Source organism: Ochotona curzoniae, unplaced genomic scaffold, assembly GCF_017591425.1.
Source record: "Ochotona curzoniae isolate NIBS_2020 unplaced genomic scaffold, NIBS_Ocur_1.0 contig_3437, whole genome shotgun sequence".
Classification (NCBI taxonomy): domain Eukaryota; kingdom Metazoa; phylum Chordata; class Mammalia; order Lagomorpha; family Ochotonidae; genus Ochotona; species Ochotona curzoniae.
Genome location: NW_024465862.1, coordinates 531,731 through 546,389, shown reverse-complemented (window position 1 = coordinate 546,389; position 14,659 = coordinate 531,731). Strand labels below are relative to the sequence as shown.

At 43.4% G+C, this 14,659-nt stretch overlaps 1 protein-coding gene across 9 annotated transcripts; it reads right to left on the bottom strand.

The window, feature by feature from the left end:
• Positions 1 to 201: 201 nt before the first annotated feature.
• Positions 202 to 12,055, bottom strand: LOC121156609 (zinc finger protein 655-like). Of its 9 annotated transcripts, none has more exons than XM_040980391.1 (6): positions 11,967 to 12,055; positions 10,798 to 10,939; positions 9,614 to 9,687; positions 9,110 to 9,236; positions 2,364 to 2,468; positions 202 to 1,862 (listed from the first exon to the last, which is right to left on the bottom strand). In XM_040980391.1, the coding sequence occupies exons 2-6, from the start codon at positions 10,910 to 10,912 to the stop codon at positions 472 to 474; spliced, it is 1,812 nt and encodes a 603-aa protein (XP_040836325.1). In that variant the 5' UTR covers positions 10,913 to 10,939; positions 11,967 to 12,055; the 3' UTR covers positions 202 to 471. The 9 variants fall into 9 exon arrangements, with proteins under 9 accessions (XP_040836325.1, XP_040836326.1, XP_040836327.1 ...); XM_040980392.1 differs by having other exon boundaries at positions 10,798 to 10,919; XM_040980393.1 differs by having other exon boundaries at positions 11,963 to 12,050.
• Positions 12,056 to 14,659: the final 2,604 nt, after the last annotated feature.

Here is a 14,659-nt window from a genome sequence, read left to right as displayed (position 1 = left end):
CTGGTGAACTGGCCACATTTACTACTTTTGAATGACTTCTCTTGGGCAGATTCTTGGATGCTCAATCACTGTTATGACTGAATCTCTTCACACACACACACAAACTTATTACATTCATGGGTTTTCTGCTGGCATGAATTCAAATAAGAGTTTTTGTTTATTTTTGGTCTGTTTTGTTTTTGACTGATGATTTTCACATACTCATTTCAGTAATGGAACTTTATTCTAGAATGAATTTCCCAATTGTGACCAAGATATGAAAATAGTATGAAGAATTAACCCCACTCAATACATTCAAATGTTCTTGCTGGTATATGGACTTGCAAGAAGCAATTAAAATTTTAACACAAATCCTTTTTCTACAGTCATTGCACTCATCATGTGATTCCCTTGGTGTGAATTAAGAGTTAAGTTATAAGGAAAGGCTTTACCACATTTAGTACGTACATGATTTCTCCTAGGGGTGAACTCTCAGATGTTGAAAGAGGCCTGAACTTGATTAAATGTCTTCCCACGTTCATTACATTCATAAGGTTTCTCTTTGGTATGAATTCTTTGATGTTGAACAAGGTGCGATCTCTGACTGATGTTCTCTTCCCAAGCATCACAATTCAAGGTTTTTTCTCTGTTAAGGACTTCTTGTTGCAGGGCAAGATCTGAACCATAACTAAAACTTTCTTCATAATCATTACATTCATACGGCTTCTCCTTCCGATGCGTTTTGTGATGCTCAATAAGGCATGAGGTCTGACTGAAAGCTTTTCCACATTCATTACATTCATGTGGCTTATCTCTTGCGTGAATTCTTTGATGCTGAATAAGGTGTGAATTCAATCTGAAGTCTTTTCCACATTCATTACATGTATACGGCTTTTCTCTGAAATTAGCTCCTTGATGTTTAACATAGGACAACCCAGATTCATTATACTCATAGGATTTTTCTTGATGATGGATTCTCTGATGTTCAATTAGGTATGAAGTATGACAGAAGTCACTGCCACACACAGTACATTTACAGGGCATCTCCTTATGAATTCTCTGATGTTGAGTAAGGTGTACACTACGGCTGAAGACTCTTTCACAGCTGCCACATTTGTAAGACTTGGCTCTGGTGTGAACTTTCTTATGCTGAATGACATCTGAGCTCTGAGTATAGGATTTATCAGATACATCACAGGATTTATCAGACACTTCACATTTATAGGGTTTTTCTCTAGTGTGAATTCTTTTATGTCTACTAAGACTTGAGCTCTGACTAAAAGATTTTTCACATTCTTTACACTTGTAGGGCTTCTCCCTAGTATGGATTCTCTGATGTCTAGTAAGAGCTGAACTCTGATGGAAGATTTTCCCACATTCATCACATTTATAAGATTTCTCAGGAGTAGGAATGTTCTCCCACTTACTTAGGTGGGAAATATCCATTAAGCTTTCCTTATAGTCACTACTCTGAAAATTTTGTGTTTGATTTACATTTTCATGTTTATCAACAGCTGAGTTCTGGTTGAAGTTCATGTCACATTTAGTATCATCAATATTCTGTATTCTAAGAACTCTCTGATCTGTGTCAAGGGTGGAGTCCAGACTGAAGCTTTTTTCGGGATCATTGTATTCATTGTTCTCATTCGTGAAGGCTTTCTTGCTGATTGTTATTTGCCTAAATTCTCTCTCCAGAAAGAGAAATTTCCTTAGAATTTCCTGAAGCCTTTCTAGTCTGTCCTCAGATTTATAAACTTCTCTAGTCTCAGGAACGTGGGCAACATCCTGTTTGAGTCTTCCTACTCTTACTTCGTATGAATGTACTTCTTCCGAAATGTTCTGCTTAGGAACCAACAGCTTGTTCTCTTCTGTGATCTCTCCATCTGATACAATATAAATAGAAAATGCAAATGTAATCTGTACCCTGTGCTTAAAAAAAAATTAAACCCAAGAAGAGAAAACTAAATAATACACTATCAACAAAAGTAACAAAATGTAAATATTCTGCAAAACAGGCACAAAATCTCAATAGCAAACAGAAGAGCATGAAGAGAAGCAGTGAGATACAAAATAGTTTAGAGACAGAAACAAGGTATTTTTAGCATAGCAAGAAGATAAAACAGGGTGCATCAAAATAGAATACTGAGAAAAAGTTTGTAAGAATGTTCCATTAGCAGTTTCAATAAGGACCTATGTACAACTTGTGTGTAATGAGCTAAATAAATGTAAAAAGGGTCAACCTAAACTTCAGGGACAAGATGGGAGCACTCCAGTACACCATAGGCAGAACACTTCATGCTGAGTGCCTGACCAGATACAACTTGGCTCAACAACTGGATTTTACTTTCCTACTAATTCCATCGGATTGATTCTGCCTTACTCACCTGAGCAGTCATCTGTTAAGACTTCTCTATTCTTAGTTTCCAAATCAAAGACCTCAAGATCTTGCTCCAGCTGGGAGATCCCATCAGGCTTGGAAATTGGAAATCCTGCTCATAGAGAAGGAAATGGGACATGGCAGTATATCCCAGATGCTAAACCAAACACTTTCTCTTCTAACGATTCATAGGGGGAAGGTAGTTCTGGAAGACATTCATTAAAATAATGTAGAGACTGAACAAAGTAAAGATCCTCTGAAGGGAGCTCAGAGTTCTGCTAAAGGACAAACTAATAACCTGAAGCAGAAGTATACATTTAAACACTATTCACATGAGAAATTGTTCATGGATGTCTTCACAGAAGTTATCCTTACCACTCTCCATTTGAGCCTAAAGATCAATATTTGTGTTAGATGTGGTCTTCAAATATCAAAAGGGAGACCATCAACACCATTCTGCTGGACAAAAAAAAGATGAACCCAAGCACCTGTTGCATGCATGGTCAGCTAAACCACAGCAACATAATCAGTCAAGATCATAAATATTCTGAGGACCAATCTCAAGAAATCACTGGTTTCAGTGCAGTAGAGCAAACAATATGGCACATCTTTATCCATTCAGTATACATTATTGCTTATTCAAAAAGCTGTCTCCTATGTACAAAGTATGCAAGGGATGAAAGCTCATGGAAAAGATCTCTCCCCCAAGGACTACACACTAACTGCAGGACAGTTATAAACAATGCAAAGTGCAATAAAATCCATCCACATGTAAAATGGTCTTTCTATAACTCACATTATGAACAAGTAGGATTTTCTCTTAATGCCACAGCAACAAATGATGTGCTTTTGAAGAGGATCTCTATCAAAGGACAATTTTATACATAGGGGCCCAGCTTCTAGTAGCACACATGCAATGTCTTTCTCAGGGCAAGTAATTTGGCCCCATGGTTAAGACATCCATAGCCTGTATCTGCATGCCTGAGTCCAAACCCCTGGCTCTAGTTCCTATTTCCAGTTTGTCTACAAATGTAAATGTGAGAGGCAGCATCAGATGGCAAAAGTACCCGTCCCCATCATCCACTTGGACACCTGAATTCCCAGCTCCCAGCTTTGGCCAGATCCAGCCCCTGACCACTGCATACTTTTAGGGAGTGAATCAGTGAGTATTGCCGCTGGGGACAAAGGGAACCAGAAATAAAAACATCTAACCAAAAAGATAAAACAGATCTAAAGACATTGCTGAATTCCTACTGGGCATGAAAATAATCAATTCTCATTCTAGATACTTTTTCAACTTTTAACTTTGAGAAGTATACTATTGTGCTTTCAAGTACATTATACTTGAAATCAATTTTGGAAACTTACCCTCTATTTACACTTAAAATACATGTGCACTGTGCTCACTTAGGCAGCACATATACTGAGATATGTGTGTACAACAACAAACACTCAAGTGAGATAAGAAGTTTGGTTTTAAACTTGCAAAGAAAATGCATATCAAGCACAGATGAGATTCTAGGTTAGAAGACAGGATTTGAGATACAGATAAAAGTCTCGCCTAAATCATTATCAAATACTAAGGTTTACTGTGCACTTGGGTACAAAGTACCTTCACATTCCCCATAATATGAAGAGGTAGGAACAAATGGGAATACTAAGTATTGTGACTAATACAAAGTGTAACAACTGCTGGATTCAAATGCAAAGTCATTTCAGAATTCAGCTTTTAAGCAACTGTCTAGAAAAAAGAAATTGTGAACTGATTTTCATCCTTTACTCCAAAATAAACTTACAAAAACTAACATGTTGACAATGAAGTAAAAGACAAAAATAAAAACACAGAAAAGGTGGTTAGAATAAAATATGGATGGCCAGGTATACTGAAATTTTAATTAGGGGCTGGTATACAATGGCTCAACCCATTAATGCTTCATCTGCAAGCACCAGCCTCCCATATGGCCACTATTTCCTATCCCGGCTGTTCCATTTCCCAGCAGCCCCCTGGCTTATAACGGAGAAAATGGTAAAAGTTGGCCTAAGTCCCTGCAAACCTGCCTCCACCATGCAAGACTCAAAAGAGGCTTCTGGCTTCAGATCAGCTCAGCACTGGCCATTGCAGCCATTTTGGGAGTCAATCAGAGGATGGAAAATCTTTCCATCTCTCCTTTTCTTTCTAAACTCTGCCTTTCCAATAAAGTAAATCTCTAAAAAAAAAAACTTAATTAAAAGGAATCTAAGAGACCATTTAGTATCAAAGAATGTAAATCTCCTGAGAAAAGTCAAACCTCTAATATTCAAGTTAAGGACAATTCTACAAAAATCACCTTAACACATTCAAGTTCTTATCACTTGCTCTTCTCTCCATTTAAGTAACTAATGCAAGTCAGGCACTTACACTCTGCAGTCTAATTTAATCCTCCAACAAACTCATAAAAGTACACATTCATCTTTTGTCTTATAAATGAAATCAGTGTCAGATCAAACAATCTGCTCAACATATCACAATGATGACTGGAACTCATAGTTTGATTCCTTAGGGCACCAGCTCAAGTCCTTGCTGCTCTCTCTCTGATCCAGCTCCTGCAAAAGCATCTAGAAAAGCAGAGCAAAATGACCCAAGGACTTGCATCCCTGCACCCACCTAGAGTCCAAGCAGCAGCTCCTGGCTCTTGGCTTGGATCTGGCCCAGCCCTGGATGTCACAATCAGGAAGCAAACCAGCAGCTAGAAGAGTACTCTGCCTCTTTGTCTCTGCCTTTCCAATACATAAATCTTTATTATTATTACTTTCTGTTTGAAAGGCAAAGTTACAGAGGAGAGACAGATCTTCCATCTGCCTGTTCACTCACCAAATGGCCACAACAGCCAGAAGCGAGCCAATCGAAAGCCAGGAGCTTCTTCTGGGCCACCCACAAGTGCAAAGAGTCATCCTTCACTGTTTTCCCAGCCCATAAACCCATAAACAGGAAGCTGAAGGGGAAATGGAGCAGCCAGTACACAAACTAGCACCCATGTGGGATGCAGGCAAAGTTACACCTACTATACCATGGCACCAGCCTCAATAAACATTTAAAATAAACAAAATGATGTTAAGTTTTCTTCCTGCTGGCCAGAATGCTTTTTAAATTTAACTGAAAACTCTATACTTTCAATTATGTGCTTGTGAAGTGGACCACTGGAACGTAAAAGTGCAGGTGCCACCTCACTTCCACTCAGGCTTCCTCCTAATGCACCTGGAAGGAAGAGGCAGACACTGGCCCAGGTCCTTGGGATACTGGCCACCTGTGTCAGGGACCTCAGAGATTCTGGCAATCAGCTTCAGCCTGGCCCACTCCCAGTTGCTGCAGGCATTTGGGGAGTGGGCCAGTGGATGGAAGAACTACGTTTCTCCCTTGTGCACTTGGCCTTTCAAATCAATCTTGGTTTCTGATTGTTCTAATGCAGTCTAGTAAAAACACCACTTAGAACTTACCTTATTGTTTGGCTTGTTGTTTTTACCAGCATTTTAACAAGATTTTAGTTATCTGAAAGTTTCGTGCCTTTCTTCCTGGTCCTTAAGAAATACACAAATAAAGCCTCTCCTTATTAACAGCATCTTCCTTTTGTAAACACTCAATGCACTGCAAAGTTTACGTAACACAGTTCAGCTTCTTGAATTAACGCTGCTTATGGTTTCAAAATGCAGAAACTGGTCCCTCCATTCAACTGACCGTGGCTATTTTGATTTTTTTCTTATCAGAGTACAATCTATCAAAAATATAAGAAACCCTTACTATGGTTGAAGCTCTACCCTAAAGGCATGAAATTGGAACTGGAAAAGAACATGGGCTTCAGACAGATCAGAAACCTAGCATGTAACTTCTCTGCCAGTTTTCTCAGAAATGAAACAGTATCATCTGCTCATAGAGTTGTACTAAGGACTAAATGAGATACACATCTATAGTACCCAGTAACACACAATAATAAATAGTAAGGGCCACAGCTACAGAAAACTCAGCAAATACACTGTCAGTTCTGTAAGTCTCCAACTTTAAAAAGCACAAGATACATATCAAACATTCCCAATCTATCAACTCACTAATCATCGACTAAAATTTCGTTAAGGGTTAAGTACATTACAAATGTCATCATCTAACAGGGCTCCTAAAACACTGTCATGAAATTAAGCTGGGATCCTTTCCAGGTTTTAATCTCTACAACTAAATCACAGTTAACTTCCCTTTGGGTTTAACACTCAAACAGGTTATTCAACCATCACCACCACTACATTCTCTTGGGGCCTGCATGGTGGCAGAATAGGCTAATCCTCAGCCTGGGGCATCAATCCGAGTCCTGGCTAATCCACTTCTGATTCAGCTCCCTGCTATGGTCTAGGAAAGCAGAAGATGGCCTAAGGCGTTGGGCCCTTGCAACATATGGCAGACCAGAAAGAAGCTCCTGGCTCTTGCTTCTGACTGACCCAGCTCTGGCCATTTGGGGAGTGAACAAACAGGTGGAAGATTTTCTCTGTCTCTCACTGTATCTGTAATTCTTTCAAGTAAAACAAATTTTTTTTTTTAAAAAAGAATTTTTTTAATTGGGTAAAGTTGTCTACTTTTATTCAGCTCTCTAGTAGAAACCAAAACACCAGAGTCCTGATGTTCGTGACAAACATGATTCAGATCTATGTCCACGGAGAAAATATGCAAAACAGAAAGTGAGGCTGTTAAGTCAGGGACTGAGTTTAAAAGTCTTTATTTTATGACCCCAAATGGTAAGTTGCATTAATACACGTATAAGCTTCACTTAGAAGTGGAGTTTGTTGCACCCACAATATGAAAATGATTTCTCAAAGACTATAAAAGTAATTGCTAGAGAGATGCTGCCAACTATGTCACAAAAACATGTTGAGTAGGAGAGTGTCTTAACACTGTGCCTGGTGTGTACGGGTGTACAAGTATGCCCAACGCGTGCAGAGACAGAACAAAGAGAAAAGTTCCGTCTCATACCATGCTGTTAGGCTACGTTAGATACTACAAAGTTTTTTGTTTTGTTTTTTTTACTCCAAAGAAGACAGGTATGCCTGCTAGAAATTCTGAAATTTCAGAATTGTAAATCAACAGTTTACAGTGTACAGTTTACAAAGTTATTAATTATACATTCATTGTTATGTCATGAAATAATTTAACTTCTTTGTCCTCCCTTTTTTCCACCCATCGAGGATAGTGCTAATGCACTATAAACCCATCTATTTGTAAAGCACCACAAAGAATTGAGGGGGAGGAAGGCAGACGTTGAAGAGGGTAACAGGGCTCTCAAGGGAAGAGAAAACTATGATGCCAGATATGAGGAAAGCCCAGGAAGCCCAGGGGGTCAGGCCACAGGAACACATCTCGTGTCTGCTCCAGAAAAGATGGGACACAAGGTACGTTTCACATTCCGAAGTAACATGGGATGACTGTAAACTGAAGAGCTGGAGCTGAACACAAGCAGATGACCATCAACTGCAGGTTTCTGAATGAACTGGGTTCACACTGCGCCTGTTTCCTTGGCCCCTTATGTTAGAAATTTAACAAGGTCATTTGAGGAGCTGAAATTTTACATAGTGGTGGCATCCTGGGGAGCATCTATTCCAACCATCAAGTTTAGCATCTTACAATCGTAGCAAAGAAGTTTCCGAGCAGGGACGAAGACTATCGATGGGAAGCCGATACTTGGACCATCTCTTGGAGATTCCTGCTGTAAGGACTGCAAGTGTTTCTCCAGAGAAAGCACTTGCCTGGGTATGACTCAGGGCCGGGCAGGAATTCACACTATGAATCCGGGTGGTAGGAAGGCGGAGAAGTATGCCTACAAAGATCAAAGAGCCAGGAATAGAAAACACACACTAAAAATCTTCTCAAAGGACAAGAGAAGAACTCTTGAATCCTGAATACAACCAGAGAGACAAAGCAATAGGCTGGATGCTACTAGCACAAAGCAGAAAGAAAAAAAGGGAAGGAGAGGAAGGTGAGTAAATACAAATACCCATATATAAAAATGGAACAGAAAAAAAGTGCAAGAAAGAACACTCACATTAAAAGAACCAAAACCACCCACTGATACTTCCTGGTAGCATTAGACTGCCTAAGAGCAGAGGCTCAGTTTAAGAATTTACCCGTTTCATTACATCAGTAAAAGCTTGAGACTTCTGCCGCCCTAGGTATGATCACTTGGGATTAACATCTAGGTGACTCGCTGAAATGTACTCACAATGAGTGCAGTCTTTAGATGAAGTCTCTGAAATTCCATTGCTTACAGATGAATATGGGGATCTTAACAGATACAAGAATTTTTGCCTGAGGGACTACTCTACAAGGATTGGAGCCTGCCTTTTAAGACTTTTCTTCTTTCTAGAAAAATGGGAGATTCTCAGACACTGGGTAGTGAAATGTGGGTAGGGGTTGGAGGCTGCCCCAGAGTCTCTCATAAAAAAAGTCAGGGAAGATGAGAACCTAAGCAGAACACAAGTAAGGTTCTCTTTACTAACATAACAAAGAACGTCCCACAAAAATAGAAACCTGAACTGAAAATAAAGAGTATTAATGTCTCTTTCAAAGTTCCCCAAAGGAACTTTAATTATCCTTCTGGGAGGAGATGATCTTAAACATACAGCATTTGGAGATTCTGAGACCTGAAATTTGAGCCACACTCTACTCAAGAGACCTCTGATCTACTCAGGAAAAAGTAAATTAATCCAAATAGGTAAGTTGAATAATAAGATGGTCCTTACCCAATGAGACCACGTTCCCATAATTTTCTAACATCACTTCTCTGTAGAGGTCCCTCTGAACAGAGTCCAGGCATCCCCATTCCTCTCGAGTTAGGTGCACAGCCACATCCTCGAATGTCACAAACTCCTGAAATAACACATTCTGGATGCTCTGGGCAATGAGGCCACAGTAACATCATGGCCAGAAAATGAAGATGATGATAGAGGATCGAGTGTGCATATATAGGGGAGGAGGGAAAATAGATAAGAAATGGGGGACTAAATCACATCACCTTTAAACATCTAATAAGTACCCATCACAGCACCACGGACAAGGAAGAGTGGTTGTGGTGCTGGGGAGATGGGAGGGTGGTTTGTGTGAAGTCCAGATCTCTGACGAAGATCAGCTCCCCAACTAGAGTCCGCTACTGAAAACAATTCTAGGAAAGGTTTGTAGATAGAATGAGCAAGAGCCCACACTTAATCAGCAGTTCCTGAGGAAAAGCAGAGGGTTCCTCAGCTCACCTGGTACAGTGCAGCTGCCTGGTCTCCTGGGCTTCCCTCGTGGGGAAGGGCAGGCACCTGGGGAACAGGTGGCGCTGAGGGAGGAGAAAGGAGCCAAGAGTGAGAGCAGCCCTTCCCCAAGGGCTCCCTTTCAGAAGAGTCCTTCCTCTCCAGGCCGAAAGGTGTCAGCGGGACCTTCCTTCACATCAACGGTATTCTAGTAAAACCAACAAACAGTTCTCAGGTAGCGGGTGTGGCTGCTCTGTCCCTGCTTAGTCTTTGCATGCCCTGGGTGGGCATGTTTGGACTTGTGTACCAGCCTCTATTATGAAATCTCATCTTCCACCTTACTCTCAGCACATGACATTCTCAGAGAAAAACGAGCAAGCAAAGACTCATAGTGACAACATATCCAGGGCCACCGTTCTTTAGTAGACTTCTGATTCTTTTCCAGACACTGGCCTATAAACTCCACAGTCTTCTCTGATAAATGGGCAATCTCTACAAGCAGTATGCAAGGCTTCCAAAATTCACAATCCTTCCTACACTTTTGCAGTGCCGCATAGCACCCTGCACATGATGGCACTCCATCTGTGTTGCTGACACACAAGTTACTTTGGACACTGGCACTGGCCACAAGCACAGTTCTTACAAAAAAAAAAGAAAAACACAGGCCAACCATCCATAAACTTTAACACGTGATACCTATACACTCGCACAGGCACTGCGCTCCACCAAGGAGGGAACTGGTTGCCTTCTCAACCACAACAAGATTAGTCACAAATGCTGGAGTTACAACAGAATGGCAGGTTGCAAAGCACACACAGTTACCAAGAAAGAAACTACGTGAAGGGAGGAGGTGGGAAAGGCCTTGAATCGAAGAGGAAATGAGAGTCACACAAGGACTGTGGCAAAAGCAGCAAACTTCAGAAATTATTTTGGATGTGGTAACCAAGACGAAAGAAAAAGTTGCCTGAAGGAAAAACAGCCAGAGGGGAGTGATCACCACTTTGCTCACCAAAGGATGAGCTGTCCTTAACAGACAAGCCCAGAGGAGGAAATAACCAGTCACATGTGCCCCCTCCCTTCCAGCCCTCCCCTCAGGGGCCGCCATCTTCTGGGAGTTACTGGCCTCTCTGCCACCAAGCCCAGCATCCCCTCCATATTCCCCTCGCTCTCCTGAACGAGTGTTGCCTTTGCCTTACCCTCAGGCAGTCCCTGTTCCATGTCGCTGTCCTGCGCGTACTGAGGCTCCCGGGACAGATACTCAGACCGGTGGTCCAGAGACTCCGCTGCATCCTGGGCCGGAAGCTCCTCCATCCCTGCTCTGGAGGACAAGAACCATCACTGTGGGATGAGATTAGGAGAAAGCACAGTCATCAGTGAAAATAGCCCCTCACATTTTACACTCAGGACTTCGTAAAGTATGTCACACCCGAACAAATCCTCTCTAAGAACTACCTGATGAGGATTAGTCACCTAAAACAAACGGGCATCAACGTAGTTCCAAATATTTAAGAAACATACGGTCCATATCTAAAAGTACACTTAAACACTAGCTCAAGTTGTGTTATCAAAAAAAAAAAAAAAAACCACCACCCACGCACAGTTCAATTTAACCGTGTAAAAGCTTCCTGCGCAATTTAAAAATATTTAAATGTGACCACCTTGCCAAGCTCAAGCCTCTACCCAGAAAAACATACTTGTGGTGATTACTCATTGTTTTCCACAGGCAGGCCCCTCGGGAACTGCTAGGTGTTTGGCAACAGCCCACCCCACATTACAACAAGGGCTTTCCGAATAATAAGACCCACTTTTGGGGTCGGAAGGCCGGGCGCCTCTGATCGGGTGCGCAGGCCGCCCCGCCGCTGCCCCGCACCCGGACGCCCGCAATCCTGGGGGGAACGCAAGGAAAAAGCTGCGATTCGCAGAGATTTGCCTGGTGTCCTTCAAACCCAAGGACGCACGACACGGGTGCCGTCCTCCGTCCACAAGCCCCAGGACCGGCCCTCCCCGCCTCCGGCCCGGTCGGGCTCGAGGAGGCCTCGCCCGGCGCTGCTCTCCACGCACTTCCCTTTCGGATGAAGGCACGGACCCACCAGGGCGAGGCCGGCCGGACAGACCGAGTTCACCTCAGGACGCGGTCAGCAAGGTTCGGACGCCGGGGGCCCCTCTGTCCGCGCCCGACGTCCGGGCCAAGCGAAAACAGGAAAGACAAGCAGGCCCCTCACCCCCGGGGCCGCCGCGCGCTCCGGAGCACGGGATCCGCCGGCGGCCTGGCCACAGGGCTCTTTTCTCCTCCCCGTTCTGGGGCGGTGAAGCGGGGGGCCGCCTCCGTCGCGACCCCAGGGTCGGCTTCAGGGAACTAACTCACCCGAGCGCAGCGCACAGCACAGCGCTTGTCGCGTCGCGCACACACTGGCTTCTACGCTGCCTCAGCCTTCCCAGCACCGCTCTAGACTGGCCGGAGGACTGCGCTTCTCGGTGGTACTTCCGGGTGGCAGAGGGAAGGCCCCGGATGAGTCCCCACCCCCACCCCCGCCCACCGCAGGATAAAGGCCCCGGATAAGGGCACCGGATGGGGTTAGGGTAGCAGCTGTCTCGGTCAGGGGCCGGCTGTGTGCCAGGTGGCATTCCACACTTCAGGTGGTTTGGCCATAAGTGAGTGCCTGCCAGGGTTTAGGGTGCGTGGCCAAGAAGAGAGGCCCATGGTGGAGACTAACCTATACAAACCCAGGGAGTGATAGCGACGGTACTGTGACACATACCCTCATTCCGGTGGCCTGGATCTTTAAATGCCTAGGAGCCAGTGTTGTGGCATAGTATATGAAGCCACTGCCTGCACTGTTGACATCCATGGGTTTGTGTCCCTGTTGCTGCACTTCCAGTGCAGCTCCCTGCTTGTGGCCTGGGAAAGCAGAGGAGGATGTCTGCAAACGTTTGGGGCCCTGCACTTGTGTAGGAGGCCAGAAAAAAGCTCCTGACTCCTGGCTTCCGATCTGCTCAGCTCCAGCCATTTGAGGTCACTTGGGGAGTGAAACAGCATTTTCTCCATAAATCTGATCTACCTGTCCAGTAAAAAGAAATCTTTTAAAAAGATAAACCCGAAGAGTGGCATTCTATATCCTTTTTTAAAAACTACATCAGCGACCGGGACTTTACTCTGTTAGCTCTACCTTCAGACCAGAGAAGTTCTCCCGTAGAAACCGCTGAACTTATCTGGACAATAAGATGCTGAACTCTATGCTAGGTATATGCATGCAATGAATGAATCCCAATTGAACTTCAACTGTGAATATGCAGCAAGGTGGAGGAATCCACCATGGGAGTAGGGTTGTGGGAGGGGTAGGGGGAATCCCAGTGCCTATAAAACTGTATCACATAATACAATGTGATTAACAATAATAAATAAATAAATAAATAAATAAATAAAAATTTAAAATTAATCTAGCTGATACAATGACACAGAATCCTTTTAGTCCACAGTGTTCTTATCACAATGGAGTCCAGATGAGAGATTGAAAAGGTACTCCTTAGGGGAAGGCAGTGGAGTGCTTAAGATACTCCCTGCGGGGGCTGCATGGTGTGTTTGGGTGTTAGTTCAAGTCCCAGGTGCTCCAAACTCTTTCAGCTCCCTGCTAATACCCCTGGGAAAGCAGCAGAGGGCGGCCTCAAGTACTTAGAGCCCTGCATCCGTGTAACAGATCTGGATGTAGTTTCCAAGCTCCTGGCTTTGGCCACGGCCATTGCAGCCATCTGGGGACTGAACCAACAGATGAAATCTCTCTCTCTCTCTCCCGTCCCTTCTTTCTCTCTGTGACTGCCTTTCAAATAAATAAATCTCAAGAAAAGATGATATACAAAGAGAAATGAACCCTTAGGTAGAGTCGAATTCAAATTGTTACAATCGGGGGAGGAGGAGTCAAAAATTGCAATATCGAAGCTATATGTCATTCCGATTAAATCAGCCTAAGAATAGGGGCCAGACATTGGTGTTATTTAAAGGTCTCCTCATGATTCCAGAGCACAGCAAAGTGTGGGCCCCCTGAAGGCCAGGCAGCCTGCAGTGGTAAAAGCACCGCAAAATGTGATTATGAGACAAAGATGTTTCCAAGTTATTGCAGGTAACATTACTCAGACCAGCCTTTACACTAGTGAAAGATTGCACACGGAATAAAAATCAAGAGCCAATAGTATTCTGAGTCCAGAAAATAATATTGAAGTAGAAAATCTGAAGAAATTTAAAGAAAAAAAAAGCTGGCCAGACTTCTTTTTAAAAAGAGGTTTCACAGTTTAAAATTTATCGGGATGACATGTAGCTTGGGTTTTGCATATGACTTTTTTCTGAGTTGGGGCTCATCCAGTGCTGTGGTATAGCAAGTAAAATCTATCAGCTATGATGATGCAGTCGCAATGGGCACAGGTTCAAGTCCAGGCTGCTCCACTTCCATTCCAGCTTCCTATTATGGGCAAAGCAAATTCTTGGGCCCCTACTCTCACATGGAAGACCCAGAAGCAGCTCATGGCCTCTGGCTTCAGATCAGCCCAACTGCAATCACAGTGGATGTTTAGGTAGTAAATGATTAATAAATCTCCCCAGTTCAAAAAAACCCGACTCCTAATATCTGGTTTCTGGCTCTTGATCTTCCACACAATGAAGGTGCCCAAGGCTTTGGGCCATCCTCTATGGCTTTCCCAGGCCACAAGCAGAAAACTAGATGAGAAGCAAGCTGCAGGACATGAACAGGTGCCCATATGGGATGCTGGCACATGGAGGTGGATGATGCCAATGAGCCATTACACTGGCCCAGTTTTTTTTAAGATGTATTTATTTTTATTGGAAAGTCAGATATACAGAGTGAAGGAAAGACAGAGAGGAAGATCTTCCATCTGCTGGTTCACTCCCCAAGTGACTACAACAGCAGGAGCTGAGCCTACCCAAAGTAAGGATCCAGGAGCCTCTTCCGGTCTCCCACGCTAGTACAGGGTCCCAAGAATTTAGGCCGGCCTCAACTGCTTTCCCAGGCCACAAGCAGTTAGATTATCTCAGCTCCAGCCATTGGGAGT